A 23662-nucleotide genomic window follows, 5' to 3' on the forward strand; every position below is an offset into this window, starting at 1 on the left:
AAAGCTTATGCCCAAATAAATCTGTTAGTCTTTAAGGTGCCACCAGACTCCTTGTTGCTTTTATAAGAATTCAGGGGATGCAAACTTGTATGAATTTGAAATAAAAAAGGGAAAGGATTTGTATGAACTCCCTGCAGACTGAAAACCCCAGGAGCCTAAGTCAGCAGACATGTGCCAGTTGCATGTGTTTTATTGTTGTGTAGACATATCCAAAGTTTCACCCAACTCTGCTTAATATCCCTCAAGAGCACTGAAGATAAGTTATGGTGAAGTCCTGTGCAAAAGCACTGTTGTGAGGGAGTCAGCAAACTTGCCCCTTCAAGAACACCCAGGCTGGGGGCAAGCCAATATTTAGCCCAAAATGTTTTACCATCAAAACTCTCCCCTCTCAAACTATCCGCAAGCAAATCTTAGTGTCCATTATAGATGTGTGCAAAACTTAACTGTTCGTAATCCTAGAGCTCTACACTATTATCTCAGTGTAATGTGATACACAGAAGGCAAGATCAAAGGAACCAAGAGGATCTCCAGACATCAGACTGCTCGCTGCTTTGCCAACCTATCAAAATCTTTTTTGTAAGCATCCTTTTTTAAAGGATTGTCCTTTTGAATTGTTCATCTCCCACTTCCCTCACCAAGTAACTGAGGCAACTACTGCAGTGCACCAGCACAATGTTGCAGACTTCGGTATATGATATGCAATGCAGATAAAATTGGAACTATACAGCCTTTCCTTCCAACCAAGGACACTGCTAGATGTTGCTCTTGTAACATCAAACTTACAAAACATCCAGCAGAAATTAAAGCGAACAATTTAATTATCCTCTTGATAGAAGAGAGTGAAATTCACCTGGTGCAAGGGGCTAACATGAACCTGTATGCTGCTTACATCCCATTTAAACCCTATTTTGACAGTGACTTCGGTGTAATGGCATTGCACTAGTCTTCTGCAGACAGGAGAATTTCACCCTACATGAACATTTAATATGATATTTTAAAAATAGAATTCTGAATTTTAGGATCAAATCACTAGAAAATTACTCTTTTGAGCAATCCTGAAGTCTTGATACCTTCAAAAATACTGTTAAAATCAATGGGGCCAATCCAGAATAACTTATTTAGGCAACACTTCCACTTAATTTCAGTGGGAGTATTGCAGAAAAACACTGTCAGGACTGAGTCCAATAGACATTTTGTCTATATAAAGACACAGGACCAGGATCAAACTCTGAACTTTGTGGGTCATTTTTTAAAGGAAGGATATGGTAAATGTCCCCAGAAAAGTATGTATTCCAAATCCTACACTTGTGTGTGCAAATTACTCTGTGGGTATACCAACTACCCCCTTGAAAGTTGACTTAAAACATTACGCATTCTATTGCCCTTCAGATTTGTCACTGTCAAGATAACATAAGCCGATGTAATCCAACTGATAAATTTACTTCAATATAAAAAGCAAAACCATCGGTTGTTCCTATCTGTAAATTACTCAGATTTTGTAAGTCAGCATCTCTCTAAAGGAAATCGTCCATGCTCTCTCTCCACAACTGCAGTATAGATAAAATAATCCATTAATCAAATTTTTATAAGATTTGAATTTGTCCGTCCATCAAAAAAAAATCATACTAACAGGATGCCTTTATCTGTCATAGATTCAATCCTTGTTTTATGAAATACAACACAAAGTTTTGCTCAGTATTTCCACCATTCAAGAAGTATTCATGTTTTCAAATATACAGATTAGTAAAATACCAGCCCAACTGTGGTTGCCAGCATCTCCTGTTGCATAGCCATGAGCCACAGTCTCATGTCCCTGGAGAGAGGAAAGTTTAGCCTTGTCCCACAACAACGGGAAAGGATAAATGACCATCTCCATTCACAGGGAATTAAGGCTGCAAGATACATCTAGAAGTTCTTCTGGACAGAGAAGACATGCACAGGTTCTTCTACCTGAAAACACGTGGGCTGTTTTAAATCTTCTGGTCTAAAGTGCACTACAAGTCTCTCAGGTCAAAAAGCCACTCTGCCTTCCACTCATACAGGCACAGTTCATCCCCCGGAGGCCCCGGAGATCTTAGAAAGACCACATATCTCCCCATCATTACACGCCTGCAAAGTTTTGGATATATTTCAGTTCCTTTCTAACACAAAGAGCAGACAAATGAGCAACTGCTGAATCACCCCTAAATCTAGGTGTGTCCCTTTCTGTCGGCCTGATCTCACATATCTCCATGTCACACCTCCTTATGGCACAGAATTTTTTATATGTCTCCCTTCACAAACAAAACATGGGTTAGGAGGTGTGGCCAGCTCTCCCTACAGTCTGGGAGAGAATGTGTTTTAACTCCCTACTTCTAATCCTATGATCCGTTCAGTTTTCTCTGATGTGTTTTGAGTCTGGCTCATGAACTGTCTTTCAGGGTTGGGCTATAGCATGGCTGTGGTGGTCCCTCTGGTAGTTCATCTTCTCCATGTAGTCTTGTGTGTGCTACACAACTTCTGCTAGCATAGACAGTCAATGTGGGTCCACCCAAGTCTGCAACTCTTAAGCAGACGGCCTAAAACCAATCTATAATTTCTTTCACTAATATTCAGGCTTGAGAGACCAAGTCACCTCGTAGGTTAGTTGCTAGGTGAAGGAGTGCAGCCACAACCCTGAGGAAAAGAGCTTCCCCCAGAAATGCTGCTGGTACTTCTCCTCAAAGTTCCTAACCCAGTTTAGGATGGCAGCCAGGGAAAATGAAGGTAGTCAGTGGCAGCGTTCTTAACAAAGGCCAGAAAAGAACTTGGAAAGGAGCAAAAATGGACATTCCAGGACTACTCCCAGGCAACAGCAGTGTCCATCTGCTCAAAGGTGACCAGGCACGGTCATCATTCAGTCCCATCTTGAACAGAGAAAGGATGATGGCTACTGGTAGCCTGAATGGTGTGTCTGGAACATTTGGTCCTGGAATTGCTGCTGTTGGAATTGGGCTGCAGACTGGGCTTGCTACTATTCTTAGAACTATCTTGGTTGTTCTTGTTGGTCTGCTGCGGCTTATCATATAAGCCCAAGTCTGCACTAGTGTGGGAGGAGGGGTCGACCTAAGATATGCAACTTGAAGTCTGCGTATCTTAGGTCGACTTACCTGGCCGTGAGGACGCCGGCGAGTCGACCGCTGCTGCTCCCCCGTCGACTCCGCTTCTGCCTCTTGCAAGTTGGAGTTCCGGAGTCGACGGGGAGTGTGATCGGGGATCGATTTTATCACGTGTACACTAGATACGATAAATCAACCCCCAATAGATCGATCACTACCCGCCAATCCGGCGGGTAGTGAAGACCTGCCCTAAGTCAAGGCTTCCTCCAGTTTTCCTCTTTTATATCACTTTTGCAAAAAGATTTTTTAAAAAAATCACACCTTAAACCACATGTGATAGTTGCCTTTTCCAACTACATTTCAAAACAATCCATACATGGTGTAGATCCCACTTCAGTCTTGGAGCTTGGTATATTAACACAGAAATTAACAAGATAACAAATTCCGCTCACTCCTTCACTCCACAGAACTCATCCGAGGCTTGGCTGCTCCTAGACTGCAGACTTTTCTATATATTCCTATTGTGCCTATCACAATATTGTCTCAGCCTGGTTGGCCTAAAGGCAGTCCTACTATATTCATATTAAATAATTAATTTATCTTCTTCAGTACTCAACCACAACTTAGATCCTTCCTCTCTCTTTCTAGAAAGCCCCTCACATATCTGGAAGGGTAATAAGTCACCTGCACCAGTGACTCAGCAAAACCCCTTAATATTTACAACATCACCAGCTCAATGGATGGGTGTCTCAGGCAAATACTGCCAATCTGTATCATATTGCTGCTAAGGTTTCATTCTAAGGTTTCTATGATATGGCAGGAGTCCATGTTGACTAATGGATCATAAATGGGTATTCTCATTTCAATATACTCAGTTTCCATTTTGCTCTGAGTTGCATAGTTTTGTATGATGCATGATGCATCTGGTGTTTTTGTTTGTCTGTACTGTAACAAGTTCACTAGCACCTGGATTTGTTAAATTTGTATCAAGAGGAGAGGAAGGAGGAAACACGTCTTATAGCAAAGAGACTGTTTTGTCTACATTGAAACATACAAAATTAAAATGGCATTGAGGGCATAATAAATTAGAGTCTGAAAAGACCAGTTAGATGTTTTAGTCCATCACCAAGATAGGGAAGGATTGTATTTGCTTTAGTATTGTGTCAAACTGCAGTGGTTGTCTGCTGTAGCTGGGATTGTTACTGTAAATTGAGTGGGCTATATATACTGTTTATTTACACCTCTAGAAATCCCAAAAGTTGTTCAACTGAGCTTTGAACTCAAATCCGCAGGTATAAAACCAATTATCCTGATTCCAATGCACACTGGTATTGCAAAGCCTTATGTCAGGGTTCCTTCCCAACTCTGAACTCTGGGGTACAGATGTGGGGACCCACATGAAAGACCTCTTAAGCTTATTTTTACCAGCTTAGGTTAAAACTTTCCCAGGGCACAAGTTCCACCTTGTCCTTGATCGCTGCCACCACCAAGTGATTTAAACAAACATTCAGGGAGGGCCATTTGGAGCCCTACTTCCTCCCAAAATATCCCCCCAAATCCCTACATCCTTTCCTGGGGAGGCTTGAGAATAATATCCTAACCAATTGGTTACAAAGTGAGCACAGATCAACCCCTCTGGGTCGTTAGGACACTGAAAAACAATCAGGTTCTTTAAAAAAGTTTATTTAAAAAAAAAGATAAAAGAATCACCTCTGTAAAATCAGGATAGAAGGTAACTTTACAGGGTAACAAAAAGATTCCAAACACAGAAGATTTCCCCTCTAGGCAAAACTTTGAAGTTACAAAAACAGGGATAAACCTCCCTCTTAGCACAGGGAAAATTCACAAGCTAAAACAAAAGATAATCTAACACATTTCTTTGCTATTACTTACTATTTCTGCAATACTAGATGCTTAGTCCAGATATGGCTTAGAGAGATGTATTTACCCTGCCCTGGTTCCTTTGCTAACTCCAAACAAAGACACAAACAAAAACCTTCCCCCACAGATTTGAAAGTATCTTCTCCCCTGATTGGTCCTTTTGGTCAGGTTCCAACCAGGTTATCTGAGCTTCTTAACCCTTTACAGGTAAAAGAGGATTAACACTTTACATGGTAAAGAGGGATTTTATGCTACCCGTAGCTGTATGTTTATGACACCTTAACTGAGAATTAAGGGTCTACTCCTCTAAGGTGCTAAGCATCTTTTGAAAGGCGCTGAATACACACAACTCTCACTGACTTCAATGAGAGCCAAAGGCATGCAGCTTCTTGCAGGATTGGTCCCTAAGAGTACCCCTTAGTTTTAGTTACACTTAGTCAACAGCAATTATTTATTTTGAGATAATGTCTGTGAGTATTGTATTTCTTGAAAGGGGTGACTATAAAAACTACTATTCCTAAAGTACAACTCAAGTATAAAACAGATTAATACTATTTATCTTAATCTGAAATTTAGTGGCCCACAGTTTCTTGAGAAAAAATCAAATCACTGAAAGTAAAAGATCTCTTCTGGTGAGAAATAGCCACTGTTCCTATAAATGAATAATTATCACCTTCCAGAATAAGTTCTATTTTTTCCTATTAAGGATGGCAATAAACATGTTAATAACAATAACAAGGGCTTGTTTTAATAGAACGTTCCAGACATTAAACATATTAATGACCCATGAAATAACTGTTTTATCTGTAACACATTAAACATAGCTATAACTCTGTATTAATTGAAAACCTACTTTCTCTCAAAATATAAAATTATAAACTGAATATTAAAAAAGATTACATGGAATTTTCTTTGTAAATGAAAATTAAAGATATAAATTAGAGGTACGCAGTCATGTGTGGTGAAGTAATTGCCTGAAATGAAGACTTTTTTGCCATTTAAACTAGGGGTTTTTTTAAATTTTAATTGTGGTAATTTTGAGTTAATCTAGTCACTGAAAAACTAAATTAGCAATTTGGGATTAAATACAGTAAGATTCAGATCTTTAAGTAAAAAGCACCACTATTTTGAGATGTTTATAACATTTCCTTCTTCAGTTGACATATTTACTGCCCTCTAACAGGATAAAAATTGCAACTAAATTCTTTAAGGCCATGACATCGGTTCACTGTTTATTTAAAAGTCTCTTATTATCTTAGTTACAGCCACCATCATTTTTTGATTTTTGACCTCAGTCCCACATTTAATTTGTAACATAATTAAAGATGAGTTTATTCCAAAATGAATTAAGTGTATCTGGGCAGGATCCTAAATGTAATCAGGGTATTGTCACAATCATAAAACTCAAATAGGATCAAATCCTCACCAAACAGAAAACACAATTTCTCCAACAGTCAGTAAAATATATGGAGCAATATATGTAAATTAATCAGTTTGTTTTTGTAAAATCTATACTTTTTGGATTAAAAGAAATCAGACTGAAAAGAGAAAATTACTTTACTGTCTGTTTCTTGGATATCAGAAAGAGAATTTCGAAATTCATCAAAGCTAACCTTCTGTTATGTACAACAGGCTAAGCTGAAAAGAATGTTAACAAGTTCAATTTTCATTCAATCAGCACTACTGCTCTCTGAAATGTTTCATTGCTGGAAAGAAATAAAAATAATCTATATGGTAATTATGAGGATGAATCCCCCAGTAACTTTCAGCTACATGAAAGGTCAGTTCTATTCAAGATATTTTATCAGTCCCCTGCACATACTCCTGTCCTGTCATTTTAAATCTGAACAGCATTTTATTTTCCCATTTACAGCTACCTGCAGAATTAAGTACTTAAGCCAAATAAGAAAAAAAAAGAAAGAAAGAAAGAAATGTTGAACGCTGGCAAAGGCTATAATAGCATGGAGATAAATCGTTCAGCTGCTCTCTCTCAAGCCTCTGGGGCTGCAGATTTTTCTTCTCCTGGTGCACTGTGGGTATTCAAAACTTGTTCAACATGATTTCATTTCATTTCAGGCACTGCCTGAGAAAACTAAATTACAGAATCAATCATACAGAAGGTCAGAGTGAGACTTCATTACAAGTATTGCATGCTTGCATGAATATCTTTCATTTATGACTGACCCAATATGTCACAATAGCTGTCTAGTAAAAATAATCCACTTTCTGAAATTGATGTACTACTGATGTCAATGCTACTCAGCAGGCTGGGCAGATTATAGAGAGGTGTTAAAAAAAAGGAACCCTCAGGAGCACAAGTTGTAGTTTTATAGAATTGCCATCTTTTGTAGATTAAAATAATTTTTCAGATGATCATCTAAACAGACAACAGAGCCTCAGTGTAAAATGTTTTTGCCAGAATATTGCTACTGATTTCTACTTATTTTGAGTCAGATATTTATAAGTTTAGTATCTGCATCATGTAAATCAAGCGTTTCTTTGAAGTCAAAAAAGCATCAACATTCCGTTTTTCATTAATACATTTTTGAATACTAGGATTTTATTTGCATATTATTAAAATGTGACTGTTAATCATACTGCACTCCTTTTATCTCCCCTTTTTTGTTGCTGTTGTCTGTTTTTAAATGTAATAGCATGCATTTAAGTAAGATAAATGTATTGTGGTTGTTGCCAATAATAATGAAGCTAATCAGCAATGTGACAAATTGTCACTCTTTTCTAAAGCAAAACCAATGTGATAGGGTAGGAAATCAGTCCCAATACATCATAACCTATCTTGTTCTTAATAGCATGAACAATTGTTAATCCATCAATACAATCTTTTAATAACTGCTAGACCACATTTATTCTGGTAATAAACATCTTGCTTGCACTTTGCATGAACTGAAGAATATAAGCAATAATAAATCAAGAATATAATGTAAGGTATTATTTATTATTTTTCTGGTCCTCCTATGGGGAGTATCTGAGGAGCCTGTAAAAGTATTATGATGTAGCTAGCCAACTCTGTACCCTAAGGGAGACATAGGAGAACCTTGACATAACCTATTTTTAACCATGCCTCTGGCGATTCCGCATTCAAGTTTATAGGTGAACATGTCAGGTAGTACATAGAACAAAGCCAAAGACACACTGTATTAATCAGAATTCTGTCCAAGCACATTTTATTTTTTAACATTTGTGATTTAAAATCTCATGACATTTCTTCAAGGTGAAATTCTACTGGACTTTTCAACAAGGTAAGTTTATATCAAGCTAAAATAACTATCACTTACAAGAAGCTCTCTAATAATACAGAAAACGACCAATGAACTTGATGTGGTTCATCTCAAATTATTTTAACTGTTTGTATTCAGCAAAGGAAACTACTGCTTGTTTTTCAGTATCTAGAAACTGTTTTTGTAATTAGCCATACACTATCAATGAACCATTAAAGTACAACTACCCAAAATCACTGCATAAGAGCATTGTTCTGTAAGTGTATATGAATATCATAATTATTTTATGGCCTCATCTTTAGTTCTGTCAGATATAGTAAATTCAATTGACCACGAAATGAAATTTCATAGTCAAAATGCCTCCTTTACATTTTTTTATTGCTGTAATAAAGTTTTTATAGCTCCCAGGCAAGGTAATTCATGAAACGTCTAATTTAAAGATGAATTCTAATATTATTAATAAATATTTACCAGTTTAATAAAGTGCCCATTTTCAATATAAAATATGATATACTGTTTTCATTATCTATTTTCAGAATAAAGATGATCCATTGGGAATGTATCTGAATAGCAGATAGAGATAAAGAAGTTTTGGGAAACCTGCATGATGACCATTCATTATTTTTTAATAGATCCTTAAGCTACTCAGTGTTTCTGGAGAGGGGAAGAGTTTGGTTTAAGAAGAAAGGGGAGAAAAAATGTAATCACTTAAAAACATGGGCTGGCTCTCCCACAGTAAAACCCACAAGGGACAGTCCTGGGGAGGAAATCATCACACGAATCCCCCTGCAAAGTTCCTCCCTGGTCAGACCATGGGACCTACCCACAATTCATCATCAGCTACCTAGTAAGCCAGCTCCATTAGTGTACAGCTTCCTCAGTACCACCTGAATTGTGGGGGGCGGGGTTTGGGTTGACAGTCTCCTCAGAAAATCTCAGAGGGGCTGGTGGGAGGATGAGGTGTGTGCTTGCCGAGGTCTCCTCCTAGCCCACCAGGAACCAATCCTGCCCCAATGAATCAATGGGAGCTATGGTATCAAATTCAATGGGCACACAATCATGCCCCCAGTGTCTACTCCTTCCCCCAGAGTGGGCCCTGGAAAAGGAAGGACGTGATTCTGCAGAAGCGTAGCTAACCTAGTGTGGGGGGAGGAGGGAAGGGTCCAGTGGAGAAGAAGCGATCCAATCAGAGGGTCTCTTCCATAAGCAGATCTGAAGGGGATCACCCAACGCCATTATTTGTGGGGAATCACAAAATATGAAAAATGCAAAATTAAAAGACAAATCCTGGTCACTTTGTTCACACAATCCAACTGGTAACACCAAGGTGAAGTATGCAGGATGTGGTCAAAAACATTCTATTATTTGTGCCTGAATTGGTTGTGGTGTATTAACTATATACCCATACAAATCACAACAGTTCAGGATTCCCTACTTCTTGGGTACATAATTCCCTACTTCTACTCCAAAGCCTGAGATTTTATTAAACCTTTTTTCTCTGGTTTAATCACTCCTTTTGCTCAATACATACACAGGCAGGGTGAAATCAGAGGAGAGGGATCGTAGTCTGAAAGTTATGACTCCTGGCCATGGAATTATTTGGACTTTCTGCCTGCTCAGCAGTGAGATGCTTTTATTTATTTATTTTTAGCATTAGCTATTTATCATGACCTTAATGGGAACATTCAAGTTTGCAATGAAGCCAGCAAGCTGTAATGGGCTTTCAGCTAGAATGGAGAAATCCAAAGAAACATTTGCTGCACATGTATTTGTAATTTTTTAAATTATTGAATCTCTGGAAATCCAATCTTTCCATGCTTTTACCTTATCTGGAGCGTTTAATTTAAAAAAATAAGACAATTTATATAAAACTGTAAACTGACAATATGACTTGCTTTCTTCTAGACCACCAGTAAACTTGTATTTTAATTTCACCACACTAAGCAGAAGCTCCTAGAAAACTGCTAATCTGACTAAATAACTATTAGTTGTATAACATATCTGTCTAGCTGTATATATAGCCATTCTTTATTATGAAATACAGAAACTAAACTCCATGGCTACAGTTTGAATTAAATTGTTAAGTACAGTAAATTTACCACTGAGATTGGAAATAATTGTGGATCTGATAGCCTAACCCCAAAACCACTCAAAAAATGGGACCTGTAGGAGAAAAAACTACAAGGTTCCCTTTTGTAGAGTTCCCCGCCAGATCAAGAAGTGAGATTTGAATCCCTGTACACTGGAATGAGCAAACAGTGTGGGCAATAAAATACATGGACCCTGCAAGCTACATACAGATCTACTAGGCACCATGGCAGTCTGTTTGAGGAACTGTGTCTTCTGAAAGTTCCCCCTACAACTTTCCCAGCCATATGGTCAGAGTCATCCGGGCCAGAGACTCCTCAACCCACTGCTGTCCCAAGAGACTTCCCACTAACGTGGGAGTTTTGCAGCATGAAAAGGCTCTGTAAAAAAGTTAATATACCTTAAGGCTTTACTAATTTTTTAGTGGATTCTGTTTGTTGGGGTTAATGGTGTACTTATCACGCTAGCCAAACCTTTCCCCACAGTCAGATCTCTACCTCGCACCCCATCCCCACCCCACCCCAGGCTTTCCAGAGGCCCAGGGGTAGATGATGCCTGGCCTCAGCCTATCACCACTCCCAGGGGCATGCACAAGTAGAGCGCCCCTGTGTTTGCGGATCCTCAAAGGACAATCTTATTCTGTATTTCCAAGCCTAATCAAAATACTGAAAATAAACTCAGGTTATTAATTTAAAAAGATTAAATGCAGGGTCCTTAGAATAACTCCATGGAATATACATACATAGTATAGTCAAATATTTCCTTTACTGTCGATAGGTTGGTTCAAAAGGGAAAGGAAATGAAGAAACATTCTCTGTATTATGCTAGCAAACCATTCCCTGGTACTGTCAAGGCAGTTCCTTACCTTCCACCCAAAACATTATATTAATCCAAATAATTCCCTTAGAACTTACTGGCCTAACACAGGAGGAATTTTTACAGGGGAAGAGCCAGTTCCATCAATTCTATAGGACAAATTCTGCCCTCAAAAGTGCGGATATAGTTCTCATGAACTTCCTCAGCAGTCCTGAGTGCATTCAGTGGTCGAGTCTGGCCTATGGACATGGGTTTTTAAATCCAGTCCCAGATTGCAAATTCTTATGTTAACACTATTACCAGGCTGGTTCCTTTATTGTAAGATAGAGAAATCCATTCATACGCAACTCAACAATACATGGTTTATTAATAACAAAGCCCACATTCCTGAATAGTCACCCTTAAACATTTGCCAGTATTAAATAGATAATATTACCTGCGTATCTGCAGCACTTTACATATGATAGGAAATACTACAATTAATGGAATAGCATTATTTGCTTCACTATGGCAACTGGAAAATGTTTAAGGGTAACTACTGTTCTACTACCTCAGACTGATACTTTGAGAGATCAATGAAAATAGGTATTTTTACATGTCACAAAAATCTGCATTTTTATGTTTTGACAGGTGCTATTAATTCACTGAAAGATACAAAGGACCATGCCTACCATATGCAATCCATTGCTGTGGATTACACCATCTTGCTCCACAAGATTTCGTGATATTGTAATAGAAGGAAGATCCAAGCTCTGTGGAGGAAACTGGGGTGTAAATTCATTTCCTTGTCCAGGAAGCTGGTCGCCTAGACCCTGAAAGGGCAACAGTATATCTGCCATTCCTAGCGTGGGGTCTGACTCAGGAGGGGGCGTAATTGGTGGGATCTCAAACTCTTCATCTCCAAGGCTTGGAGTATGGAATGTCTGCTAAAAGAAAAGAAAAAGCAACCATATTAGAGTGCACCATTCTAAATATCCATTTTTGGATTTGCAAACCAAAGGAATTCTGGATTATTTAGCTCTCTGAAAATAACAAATTTTATAAGTTTCATATACATAGGGCTTTGTGGATAATTCTGATTAAAGATTTAAGTCTCATTATCATATGGTTTTAATGGAGTATCAGTATTAACAGTTTTTTAATGTGTACTTAATTAGCAACATCTGTCTTTGTTGTTAGACTGAACATCAGCCACACTGGATTTGGCCGCATAACAAATTGCCACTTTATTTATATGTTTTTGAAATAGCATCAGTGGCTTACATTATTCTTATGCTTCATAAAATACTGACAATTTTGTAGCACATACACTCCATTAATCCAGTACTGAACACGGCACATCTTTTGTTTCCTTTTTACAACTAACAAACATGAAATATATATGAATTATTATAATTCAGTTTTCGATTTCTTTTCTACTCCACCCATGAAGTATAATGGATCCCTTTACAGAAGGGTTATTATTTGGAGTACAGACATTTATACAATAGCAATGGTGATTATAGTAGCTTCCAGTGTTTTTTGAAGCAAGCCAGCATGTTTGAACAGTGGGTTTTTTTTTATTAAGTAAACACCTGTTAGGATGCCTGGAGCAGAACATTTATTGCTAGTTATCTTCAGGGTTTGTATGTGTATGTTTGTGTGTGTTTAAGATAATCTTTACTCACCTACAGTCCGGATCTGGCCTCTACATTGCTGACTTTTATTTGAAAAAAAAAAAAAAAAACTATGCTTATTCAGATTTCTTTCTTGTGAGCTAAATGAATTTCTGTGTATTACTTCAGGTCCACTGCTGCTTAATAATAGAAATCTAATACTTGAAATTAGGCCATTTCACATGTACCCAAATCAGGACTATCTCAATCAAACTGGGCAGCTGGCTATCCTAAAATAGGCACTTTGTTTTATTTTGAACACGCAACACTGCTCTGGGATTTATTTGTTTGTATTAGTTCAAAATTCTAGTTGAGGGGGCAAAAATTGTTTCATGTATTATTTACATGGTTTGAAAGAGTGTCTTAATTCCAGTTAATTTTAAAATGATATGTTCAGTGAAAGATCTCATTAACTGCTGTAAATTGTCATCCTTCAAACTGTTAATGATGATATAAATTAATAACCGCTTGAGAGAAGATGGAAACTGAAACACAAGTAAAACCTTTGCTTGCATACAGAACCTGTCAGCTGTCATCATTGGTCTCTCACCAGAAATGATGAGGTCCCAGACTGCTACAGTCTGCAGGAGCATAGTGAGAGAGTCTGCTGAGACTCTAGCAGTCTCGCTTGATGCAGAATATCGCAACTTAATTCCAGATTTGAAAGCTGGTCCTCCATTAGGGAGACATTTGACTTTCATTGCCATGTTACAAAAGGCGCACATTTTCTTACTGTGGAGCTCTGAGTTCACAAACACAAAGGATGGATTGGCCATGAGAAGTGGTTGGCTAATGAACATAACCCTATGGCTGCATTTGCAGTTATTTTGGCACTAATGTGGTCTAGTAACAGATGCAACTGTAATTTGTGACTCATTTGCTACCCCATTACTGCTTAATGAAATCTAACATATCACATTAACAATACGGATAAACACTCATTCTTGATATGTGGCATTTGGCTGTTTTCATTACCACTGTAATTAACACTTGAAATATTATTTCAATAAATATTTAAGGTGCTTTAAAAATGGGTCATGGTAATCATCATGACACAGAGACGGGAAACAAAGCAAACGTGTGGATTCTAAACGTGAAAGTGTTCTAGTGCTTACACTGTTCTCTCTGTAGGCCATTATTTACGGGAATAAAATGCTTTTCTAGCACGGCGGTGTCCATATGCAAAATCCTAATGAATAAGCTACGCTCATTTAAATGTAAAAACTGAATAACAAAACACACACCAAATGCAGTAATTGCCAAGTTAGGCTCACACTATAATGCAAATATTATCACTTAATCATATTCTTATTCTTTCTCCAAGCGGTGAAATCAGTATTATTAGACTAGCGCTGAAACTCTGTTTTAAGTGTCATATTTATGAGGTCGTAGTAATTATGAGAATGGGATTTTGTTTCCTCATCTAAAGGGATAAATCCATTACAACTGTATAAATATATAATGCAACCATATAATAATGCAACATTTTTTATCATTTACGACAAGCAGAGAGACAATCATGAGTAAACTGATGAGTACTTAACATAAAACTAATTTTCACAATATAATTGCTTGAAATAAGTATACATTAAAAATATCTCTAAATGATCCAAGAATGAGGATAAAAGAGATGTAATCTAAAAGAAAAAAAAAAGTATTCTAGTGATGTAGTCTTAATCCAAATCATTGGGCTATTCAGACTGTAAAAAGAGGTATGTGATTTGATATTGCAGAAAGGTGCTGTTATAACCAAGATAGTATAACATTTCTGGGGGTTATTTTTTAAGTTATTAACTTTTCAAATATTTATTTCTTACATTTTTTTTAAAAAGTGTGTGCATGGTTAAATGCCATCTGTACTGAAATGTTCAAAACATTTGTTCCTTTTGATAAAAATGCAAATCTGGAGAACTGTTGTATCAACATATAACAGCCAATGTCTGACACGGTGAATTATCACAGCTGGAATTAAATTGTCTCTGAACAGCTGCTGGCAGCAGAGCTTTCATCAATGTTTGATTCAAATGTAGGAAAGAAATTCTACAGAATGAAACATCATGTTGTCATTACAGATGGGGTTTGTGTTCATTATCACAAACAACACTGGAGCCAGTGCCAAACAATATTCCCTTATCTAAGCAGTCTTGTTGGATAAAAAGAGATGGTGGCCATTGTAAAAAAGATTCATAAAATAATACTCTTAATTTGAACCTTCATCTTTATTGTAACACCTTCTTTGCCACTTAATTCCATATCACTTTCTGTTTTACTATAACGAGCACAGTCATGACAGAACTGTCACTTTCAATGAATAAGGTCAAGGCTGCTCATTTTTCTAACCTTTCCTCACCTTTGGGAGATTTATGATATACACCTTATGTACATATTAAATATTACTTACTACCAGTTTCTGCCTCTCTCTCCATATTCATATATTACACACGCATGCACACACTTTTTAGGCAATACATCTTGCCCTTTTTATCATTCCACCCTCATTGGAACAATAGCTGTTATTTTCCAGGTATGCCCAAAAGGCAGCTCCATCTGGAGCTGATGTCAATACTACTGCAATGATAGTCTAAATAACTAGCTGGCAGTAGATCGTGGTCTAAAAACAACTATGGGAACACTGTGGTTGGTGCACACCGCCCTTGACTAGCCCCACTCCTAAAAGCTAGCAGCCAAATGTATCACCTCAATGACCTGTCAGCCTACATCAGTTCAGACCCAAGGCTTGTTCCCAAGCCCATGTGTAAAACTTGGCTGAAAGTCTGTTCCTCCTTCCCCCAACACAAACATTGCAGCCAACTAAGTTGTTTTGTTTTCTAACTTATGTGAATGTTAAGAACCCAAATTAAAATGTTTGTATCTATGAGTGAAATTAGCATATTTGCTACTAATGACTTCTACTAGGCTTGCTTTCAAAATCTACACCTACTGTGCCTTTTATTTGTTTCCTTCTGTTTATAATTTTTTTCATACATAAAGCAGATTTGTTTCTATTGACATGCTATGTAAGTAACAGCCTTATGGACAGCTAAATTGAGTAGTAATGGAGAGCTGTCAGGTTATTTTCTTTCTCATTAAAGTCTTTATTTTGTGCTCCATAAAACACATACAAATTCAGCACTTCACTCTTCATCTGTTGAAAGTCTGTTAAATTATCAAAGCAAACAGCCGAATATGAACACAGATAAAAAGAAAAACATCTACCTCATTTGCAGTAAGAAATGCATTATTTGCCTCCGTCATGTTCATGTAGTTGTTATTGTTTCCAAACTGAAAGAAAAATAGATATTTGGCTTTTAATATATGCCATGATAAACCTTTATGACTATACAGTCAAAATATATTCTTTATCCCATCAACTACCCAGAAAAGAACGGCTTCGGAAAAAAAGAGAAGATGTAAATCTGCACATGCTCTTTTGGAGCTGCTATAGTCACAACCAAGCTGGATGATTCTGATTATTATACTGCTGATTGAATTAGCATGGATCATTTGTGTCCCCCAATTGTGCATAGGAAGGGTCCACTCTGTGCATGGAATCTGCCCCTTCTTATGCAGAACGCGGGGTCAACTGACTCTGCAGCACAATCACCTCTATCAACCAAGCATTTCATGGGTCCATTCTCAGAAATAGATAATTCATCCCCAGGCTCTATTATGTTTCTGCAAAGGTCCACCCATCACCCAGGAGGTCCTGAGGGGAACCAATGCCTGGGGAGTCCCCAGTAGCAGGGTTTCAATTAGAGCTGATTTTAAAAAGGAAAGAGAGGGAGGGAGGATGAAGGAAGTCTGCAAGATTTTTTTTTTTTTTTTTAAACACTTCTCCCTCGTCTCCTCCCACCCATTCAAAAATTTGAAATCTTTTGCTCAGTTCTCATTCCAATGGAGTCACACTGCCAGGGAGCCAATGGAGGGCAGGGATAGGGGAATTGTGCGGGGGGGATCTGCCAGGTTTGTGGTCAGTCAGTGCCCCATTCCATTGAGGGCCACTTCCTCCCACACATGTGAACAATCAACAGGTATCCTCATGGAGATTTTCTCCCCCAAATTTCCTTCCTTCAAAGTCTGAATCATGATTATCAGTTGACTGTATTTGAGAAATATTTATTCTTTTTAGAGACTAGTATGGAAAAGAGGATATTACCAGTATTTGGCTAACTGGTTATTTACATGCACTGCTCTCTTAAATGGCAGCAGTCAGATATTTGTAGGAAAATAGGTAGACTGGTAACTATCTTTATATGTATTCTCAACACACACACAAGAGCATTTCATAAGCTTTGCTTTTCAAGAACAAATACCATTGGTGTGTTTGTGTTGTCAGCTGAAACACTAAGCTATGGAGTTTCAACCCTCCTTTGTGTTTCTAAGGTTCTATTTACTATGAGGCATAGTGAAAAAATATAATAAAGGGTAGCAAAAAAGATAACATAGATGTTATCTATGTTCATTAGTGTTGTTGCAAACTAATATTTAATACCTAACATAGCACTGTGGGCAAGAGTGAGAAAAAGGGATTGCTGAGATCTCTGAACACGTTAATTTTTTATACACTGTCCATAAAATGGCCTTCTCACACCATGAGAGTTAAGGTTGCATCAGCATTTCTATCCTGGCCTCCTATTTTCTGAGTTTTATAACTCAAATATAAATCTTTCCTTGGATCTTTTCCTTGTCTTACAAAGTCTTGCGTGCATTTTATTTGAAATGATTTTTTTTAAAATAGACATTTTTGATACTACGGGGCTCTACAATGAGTGTCTGAGGATGGAGAAATATTCACTTTCACAGCCACCCCCACAATTGTCTGCTCAAAATGATAAAATCCTATAATGCTGCCAGAGCGTGATGAATCCATAATGAAAAGGTATGTCCTCCACCTTCACTCAGTACTTTATCCAACTTACTGCCTGGAGGTCTTGGCGATGAAGAGGTTTCAGACCTTGCCCCTCATACCTGCAGCATCAAAGAATGGGATTGGGGGTGGGGGAGGAGAAAACTGGGTCTTTTCTTGATAGGGCTAATTTCCCTGAAAGACTTTCACAAGAACCTTTCCCCAAACTCAAATATGGGACAACTGCAGCACCATTGGGAGGAGAGAAGAAAAGGAAGATGGGTAAAGGGAACTGGGGTCTGATCCAAAGCCCACTGTAGTAAAATGAATGTCTTTCCATTGACTTCACTGGCCGGTGGATCATGCCCTTGTAGATAACAGAGTTTAGAAACAGGGTAGAAGACAGAACGGGAGGAACTATGGGGAGAAGGGAAGGTAAGAGATCAACTGCAACTTACAAAATTAGAGAGTAAAATCTCCACCCCAAAATACAAAGCGATACACAAACTGTATCTAGTACATGGTCTAAGTAAAACTGGTGTTTATGGCATACTTATACTGTGTCATAACTACAACTAACTATATAACTATAAGATGATGTAGATATAAAATTCAGGGGATCAGTTTTTAGAGTCAGCCATTGCGTATTCACAGGAATTTTTTCCAGACAAGATTTTGGATTTTTAGCATACAGACTTAGTACTCAGGCACAGCAGTGAGACTGACATGATAGATTTCTCATGTCAGTGAGCCGAGAACTAAGAAGGATTTACATGAAAAACTATAATGGCTCCAAAGGAGATGTTCTTTTCTACAGTAACAAAAAAAAAATACCACTTGTTAAAATAATATCTAAATACAGTCATGTACAAGAGAGTGATTTTATCACAATCTACTGGGTAGAGCCAAATTCAACCCTACTATAAAACTAGCATATCTTTCCTGAGATTGGACCTGCTCACAACAGGCCAGGTTTTGTCTATATACCTTTAAAAAGGGTTAGAATGATGTACTTTCTTCGTCTTCATATACTTAAGTACAACATAGGTTGCAGCATATCTGAATGCCATAACTGTTTTTTTTCCTCAACTTTATGCTCTTAAAGTGAAAAAAAAGCAATTCACAGATTGAAAATTATGTCTGTGTGTCATTAAGAATGTGGAACAAAATGAGAAAACAAGGGAAGTCAAAGTGAAGGTTGCAACTACATTTTTAACTTGCTATTGTGATTGAGAATTGCAGCTCCTATTTTATATAACTTCAGGAACTAACCTCAGACCATGCAGTACCTGTGCTTTTGTCAGTGTGTATCACAACTTCTACATTATTTAATTGTAGATTTTTGTCTGTGAATTAGAAATCCATTTAAGACAAACTATGTTTTATCAGTGAACATTTTAAAGATTAAACTTACTTATTATCTAATAGTAACCACAAATGACACAGGAAAATAAAATGGTTATTATCTTAAGGACCTAAACAATTCAAAAAACAAATTAAGCTTAGAGTGAAATAAGAACTGGGTTAGAAATCCTCTTCTGAACAGTTAGTATGCGAATGTAATTACTGAAGAAACTACAGCTAATCAGCTGTGAATTGTATCCATTAATTAGTATTTGCCCTGGAGAAATGAGAAAAATCAGTAACAATGTTAACACGGCAATGCACTGATGAGTACTGAAACACAGGGCCCTCAGCAGTTAGTCAAGCAGGTGGCTCCAATGGTCCAAGTAATTTTAAAAGCTCTCACCTGAAGTGCAGAGCTGGAATTACAAAGCACTTCTTGCATATCTTTTGTATCTATATAAAGCTATAATTAATGGCTTTTAATTTAGAAACACTTTATGATCATCGGGGAACAGTTATAAATCATTCTAAATAGAACAAGGAGTTCTATTCTATTTTAGTAAAATATTTAATTTAGAATGGGTAGACAAATCAAATGTGTTGTGTGAAATGAGTCAACACTTATCTCCATTTATTTTCTGGGAACTCACTTGCCCAGACTAACATATACCAGTAGTCTACATACTTGAGAATAGGGGTGCAAAAGGAGGACTAGATCCTGCAATGTAATTCACATGAGCGCAACCCTTGTGATGCTTCACTGACTGGGGCATTAAGGTGGATCTAGCTGCTAGATCTAGCCCTGATACCTTACTGTTTGAGTTGGCCTATGTTTTGTTTTAAAAATTACTTAGTAATAATAGTCAGTAATACTTCGTACTGTACGGTGTCTTTCACCTGAAAATTCCAAAGCACTCTACAACTATTAATAAATACAAGTCTCTGAAGCAGCATGCAGTGGTATCCCAGTTATACAGAAACAGAGGAACCATAAGTGACTTTCCCAGGTCACAAAGCAAGTCTGCGGCCCAACTGAAAACAAGAAGTTTTACTGCCTGCCAGTCCTGTGTTCAACCATTAGCTCATGCTTGTTTGATTTCAAGAACTGCACAAAGTCCAGTTCCAATACTGACTAAGATTTGCACGCAGTCTCATATGCACACTGTATTTTGATGGAGCAAAAGAAACTGTATATGCACCCTCATTTTCTGCAATGCGTTGAAAAAAGAAAAGCAGGCAAGATAAAACTGTTTTGAACAAACAAATCATCTCTTTCATTCATTCTGCATGTACAATGCCTAGGGCCCTCCCAAATTCACAGGCCATTTAGGTCAATTTCACGGTCATAGGATTTAAAAAATCATCCATTTCATGATTTCAGCTATTTAAATTTGAAATTTCACGGTATTGTAATTGTAGGAGTCCTGACCCCAAAAGGAGTTGTGGGGAGGTGGCAAGGTTATTATGTTTGGGGGGGGGGAGGTGCAATACTGCTACTCTTACTTCTGTGCTGCTGCTGGCGGCAGCGCTGCCGTGAGAGCTGGGCAGCTGGAGAGTGGCAGCTGCTGGCCGGGAGCCCAACTCTGAAGGCAGAGCCACCACCAGCAGCAATGCAGAAGTAAGGATGGCCTGGTATGGTATTGCCACCTTTACTTCTGCGCTGCTGCCTGCAGAGGTGGGCCCTCAGTCAGCTGCCGCCACTCTTTGGCCACCCAGCTCTGAAGGCAGCACAGAAGTAAGGGTGGCAATACCGCAACGCCCCTAAAGTAACCTTGCGACCTCCCCCCTGCAACTCCCTTTTGGATCAGGACCCCCAATTTGAGAAACACTTATCTCTCCTGGGAAATCTGTATAGTATAGGGTAAAAGCACACAAGACCAGATTTCATGGTCTGTGATGCATTTTTCATGGCCGTGAATTTGGTAGGGCCCTAGCAATGCCCATCCAAATGAGTGGGAGCTTTGCATTAAAACTAATGACATTATTTGGTTCTATGTCTTTAAAATTACAACAGTCCTTGGGGTGAAATAGCCATGGACTTCAGTGGGGCCAGGATTTCATCCTTTTTACTCTATCATAAGGTTAGGTAGGTGGGAGGGTGTTTGTTTTCACTTTGGAGAATGGTAAGAAATCTCTTGTAGCTTGTTATTAGTGTCAATCCAAAGCAGTCAAGTAATTGCCATTCTGTATTCCATAGACCACCATTGCTGGTCTTCTCAATTACATACTTTCGATTACAAAGCTTGAACTGAAATGTCTAATCTCACTACACATTGCAGTTTTTAAAAACATTTTTCCTATATTAGGTTAAAGCAGTGATACTCAGACTGAGGCTCAGGAGTGCAAGTGGCTCTGTAATGTACCTCCTGCAGCTCTTTACAGCACATGCTATTAAAACACTGTGATTTAATTATTAAGCAATCTAAGTTATTAAGGATGCTTTTATGATGTTACTGTAGTTGATAAAATAATAATACTTAGTGAGAATAAGAAAGAAAGAAAGAAAGAAAGAAAAAGATATAGTAAGTGAAACAATTAATTTACACTACTGTGGCTCTTCTGAGTAATGTTGATTGCTAATTTGGCTCCTGAGCCATTAAGGTCTGAGTATCACTAGGTTAAAGTTTCTTTCCCACCCTACATGCTTGTCCTAATGGACAAAGTCAAATCAACCCAAGGACCACGGTTAGGCTTTAAATATTGTGCAATATTCTTTTTAACTCTTATACCTTTCACTTGCAGTATTGCCTACCTCAGACACTCACAAATCATGAATCAGGTCCTAAAACACCATGATGTTAGCTTAAAAATCACAAGATTTTATAACAACAATAATTTAGATTCTGATTATTTGCGTTCTGGTTTTTGAACCTTTATGGTATACTTGCCTTTAGGGTTTTCAATCTGTTCCCTGCAGCCAGGAGGGCTAGACACTTTTTTTTTTTTTTTTTTTTTAATGAAAGTTGAAATTCTCATGAATTCATATGAAACGAGGAGCTGAGGCAATACTGTCAGGAACACATCACAGGTGAGAGGTTCATAGAGAGTCTGGCTTCCTCTCCAACATAGCCTCCTCAAAATCTCAAAAAATAAATATGGGCTATAGAATGTGTTATTCTTCTGTAGCAGTGATGAGGCAAAACACATTTCCAGAAAGTAAAATATAAGCTACAGTAGATAATCAACTTTATATAATACCCTGTTCTAAAAACATGACCATATTTTCACAGCTGTACCAATAAGCCTCAAATCTGAAAGTATGAAAAATATGGTGGAGAATAATTCGCTCTAAAATATCCCATGATTTTCAGAACATTAACTCTGAGTGAGATGGGGAGAGTTTAGATACGTAGGATGAAATCTTGGTCCCACTAAGATAGTATGGCCACTGACTTCAATGGGGCCAGGATTTTACATATAATACTTAGCAATTCTTAAATAATAATAATTTAAATAATAACTGTACACATTACCATCCTTTTAACTACCAAAACCCTAGTATAAATCTGTTTTGAAAATTAGTGAATAAAAATGAACATTTAGTCTTGAGAGAACTCATCCCTGGTATTCACACTAGAAAGAAGCAGATAGAGAAATACAGTAAGTAACTTGAAGATAGACCAATGGGTAAAATTTTCAAAATGCCATCCACTTGTCTCAATGAAACTAGCAGTGAAAGGGAACAGTCCCAGCAGCAAGGGAGGAAGACACTCGCTTCTCCACTCTGGAAGTCTCTTGCACCCATTGGCCAGCAGGGAGGGAGCGTGCTGATTGGCCAGCATGTCACAGCTCCCATGATTTAACATGGAGCGGAGGCCATGTGGAGCCTCTTTCAGCTCCATTCCAGTGGCCTCAAACTAGTCACCCTGAACTAGGAATTGGAATCCAGTCTGACAGATGCTGCAGGTATAGACATTCAACCCTTTGGGGGGTCAGGAAGGAATTTGTTCTCCCAGGGGCCAATTGGCAGAGGACAAGGAGTTTTTTGCCTTCCTCATAACATCTTCAAGCCACAGCAGGTTAAGTAGGAACACGTTTAGTGCCTAACACAGGTACTCGGGTTGAGTTGTTTATTCGTTGCAATTTGCAGCCAGTTTCCAGGGCAGTTAAAAGGATAAAATGAACAGTTCTCCAAGATAAAAGACTTGGGATTTTGGTGATAGGCCTTGGGCTCATGGGATAGGGTGAGATCTTGTGGCCTTCGCAGGCTGAGATTAGACTTGCTGAGGTCCCTATCCTTCTGCACCCCCTGTTCTCCTGGGGAGCGGGGGAGGGAGGGTATTAGGACTAAGAGACAGATGAGTCCTGGAGCATAGACTGAGGAGAGTCTATCCCAAGTTATGGGTTATCTGGTAATGATCCCTGTAACCCCGGCATGGGAACAAACTAAATACTTGGTAGAGGAGAGTGAGAGTGATGGGCAGGTAGTGCCCCTTCCCTGTGTTAAAGTTTAATAAAAGTTGCGACCTACCACTTAATTCCACGCATGTGTCTGTCCTCATTTTGCCACTATGTCTGCATCAAAGCGCTTTTAGGTGACTTAAGGGCCTAAGTCCAATGGACTTTCAATGGATTTAGGCCACTAGACCACTTAGGTGCCTTTAAAAATGCTACCTATCGAACAGAAACAAAGATTTTTATCATAATACTTTTACCTTCAACTGTGAAACATGACTCACCAAGCAAACCTATTACATATTCCCAATCAAACTC

At 38.1% G+C, this 23662-nt stretch overlaps 1 protein-coding gene across 1 annotated transcript in view; it reads right to left on the reverse strand.

Moving 5' to 3' along the window:
• Nucleotides 1–23662, reverse strand: part of TOX3 (TOX high mobility group box family member 3) — a 90021-nt gene that overhangs the window by 12283 nt on the left and 54076 nt on the right. The window contains exons 2-4 of the mRNA XM_034788801.1: nucleotides 15973–16038; nucleotides 11747–12027; nucleotides 851–947 (exon numbers count right to left, since the gene is read on the reverse strand). Of these exons, the coding sequence (XP_034644692.1) occupies nucleotides 851–947; nucleotides 11747–12027; nucleotides 15973–16038 (444 nt within the window). The remainder of the gene's footprint in view (nucleotides 1–850; nucleotides 948–11746; nucleotides 12028–15972; nucleotides 16039–23662) is intronic.

The sequence above is a fragment of the Trachemys scripta genome, chromosome 13, assembly GCF_013100865.1.
Source record: "Trachemys scripta elegans isolate TJP31775 chromosome 13, CAS_Tse_1.0, whole genome shotgun sequence".
NCBI classification, from domain to species: Eukaryota; Metazoa; Chordata; order Testudines; family Emydidae; genus Trachemys; species Trachemys scripta.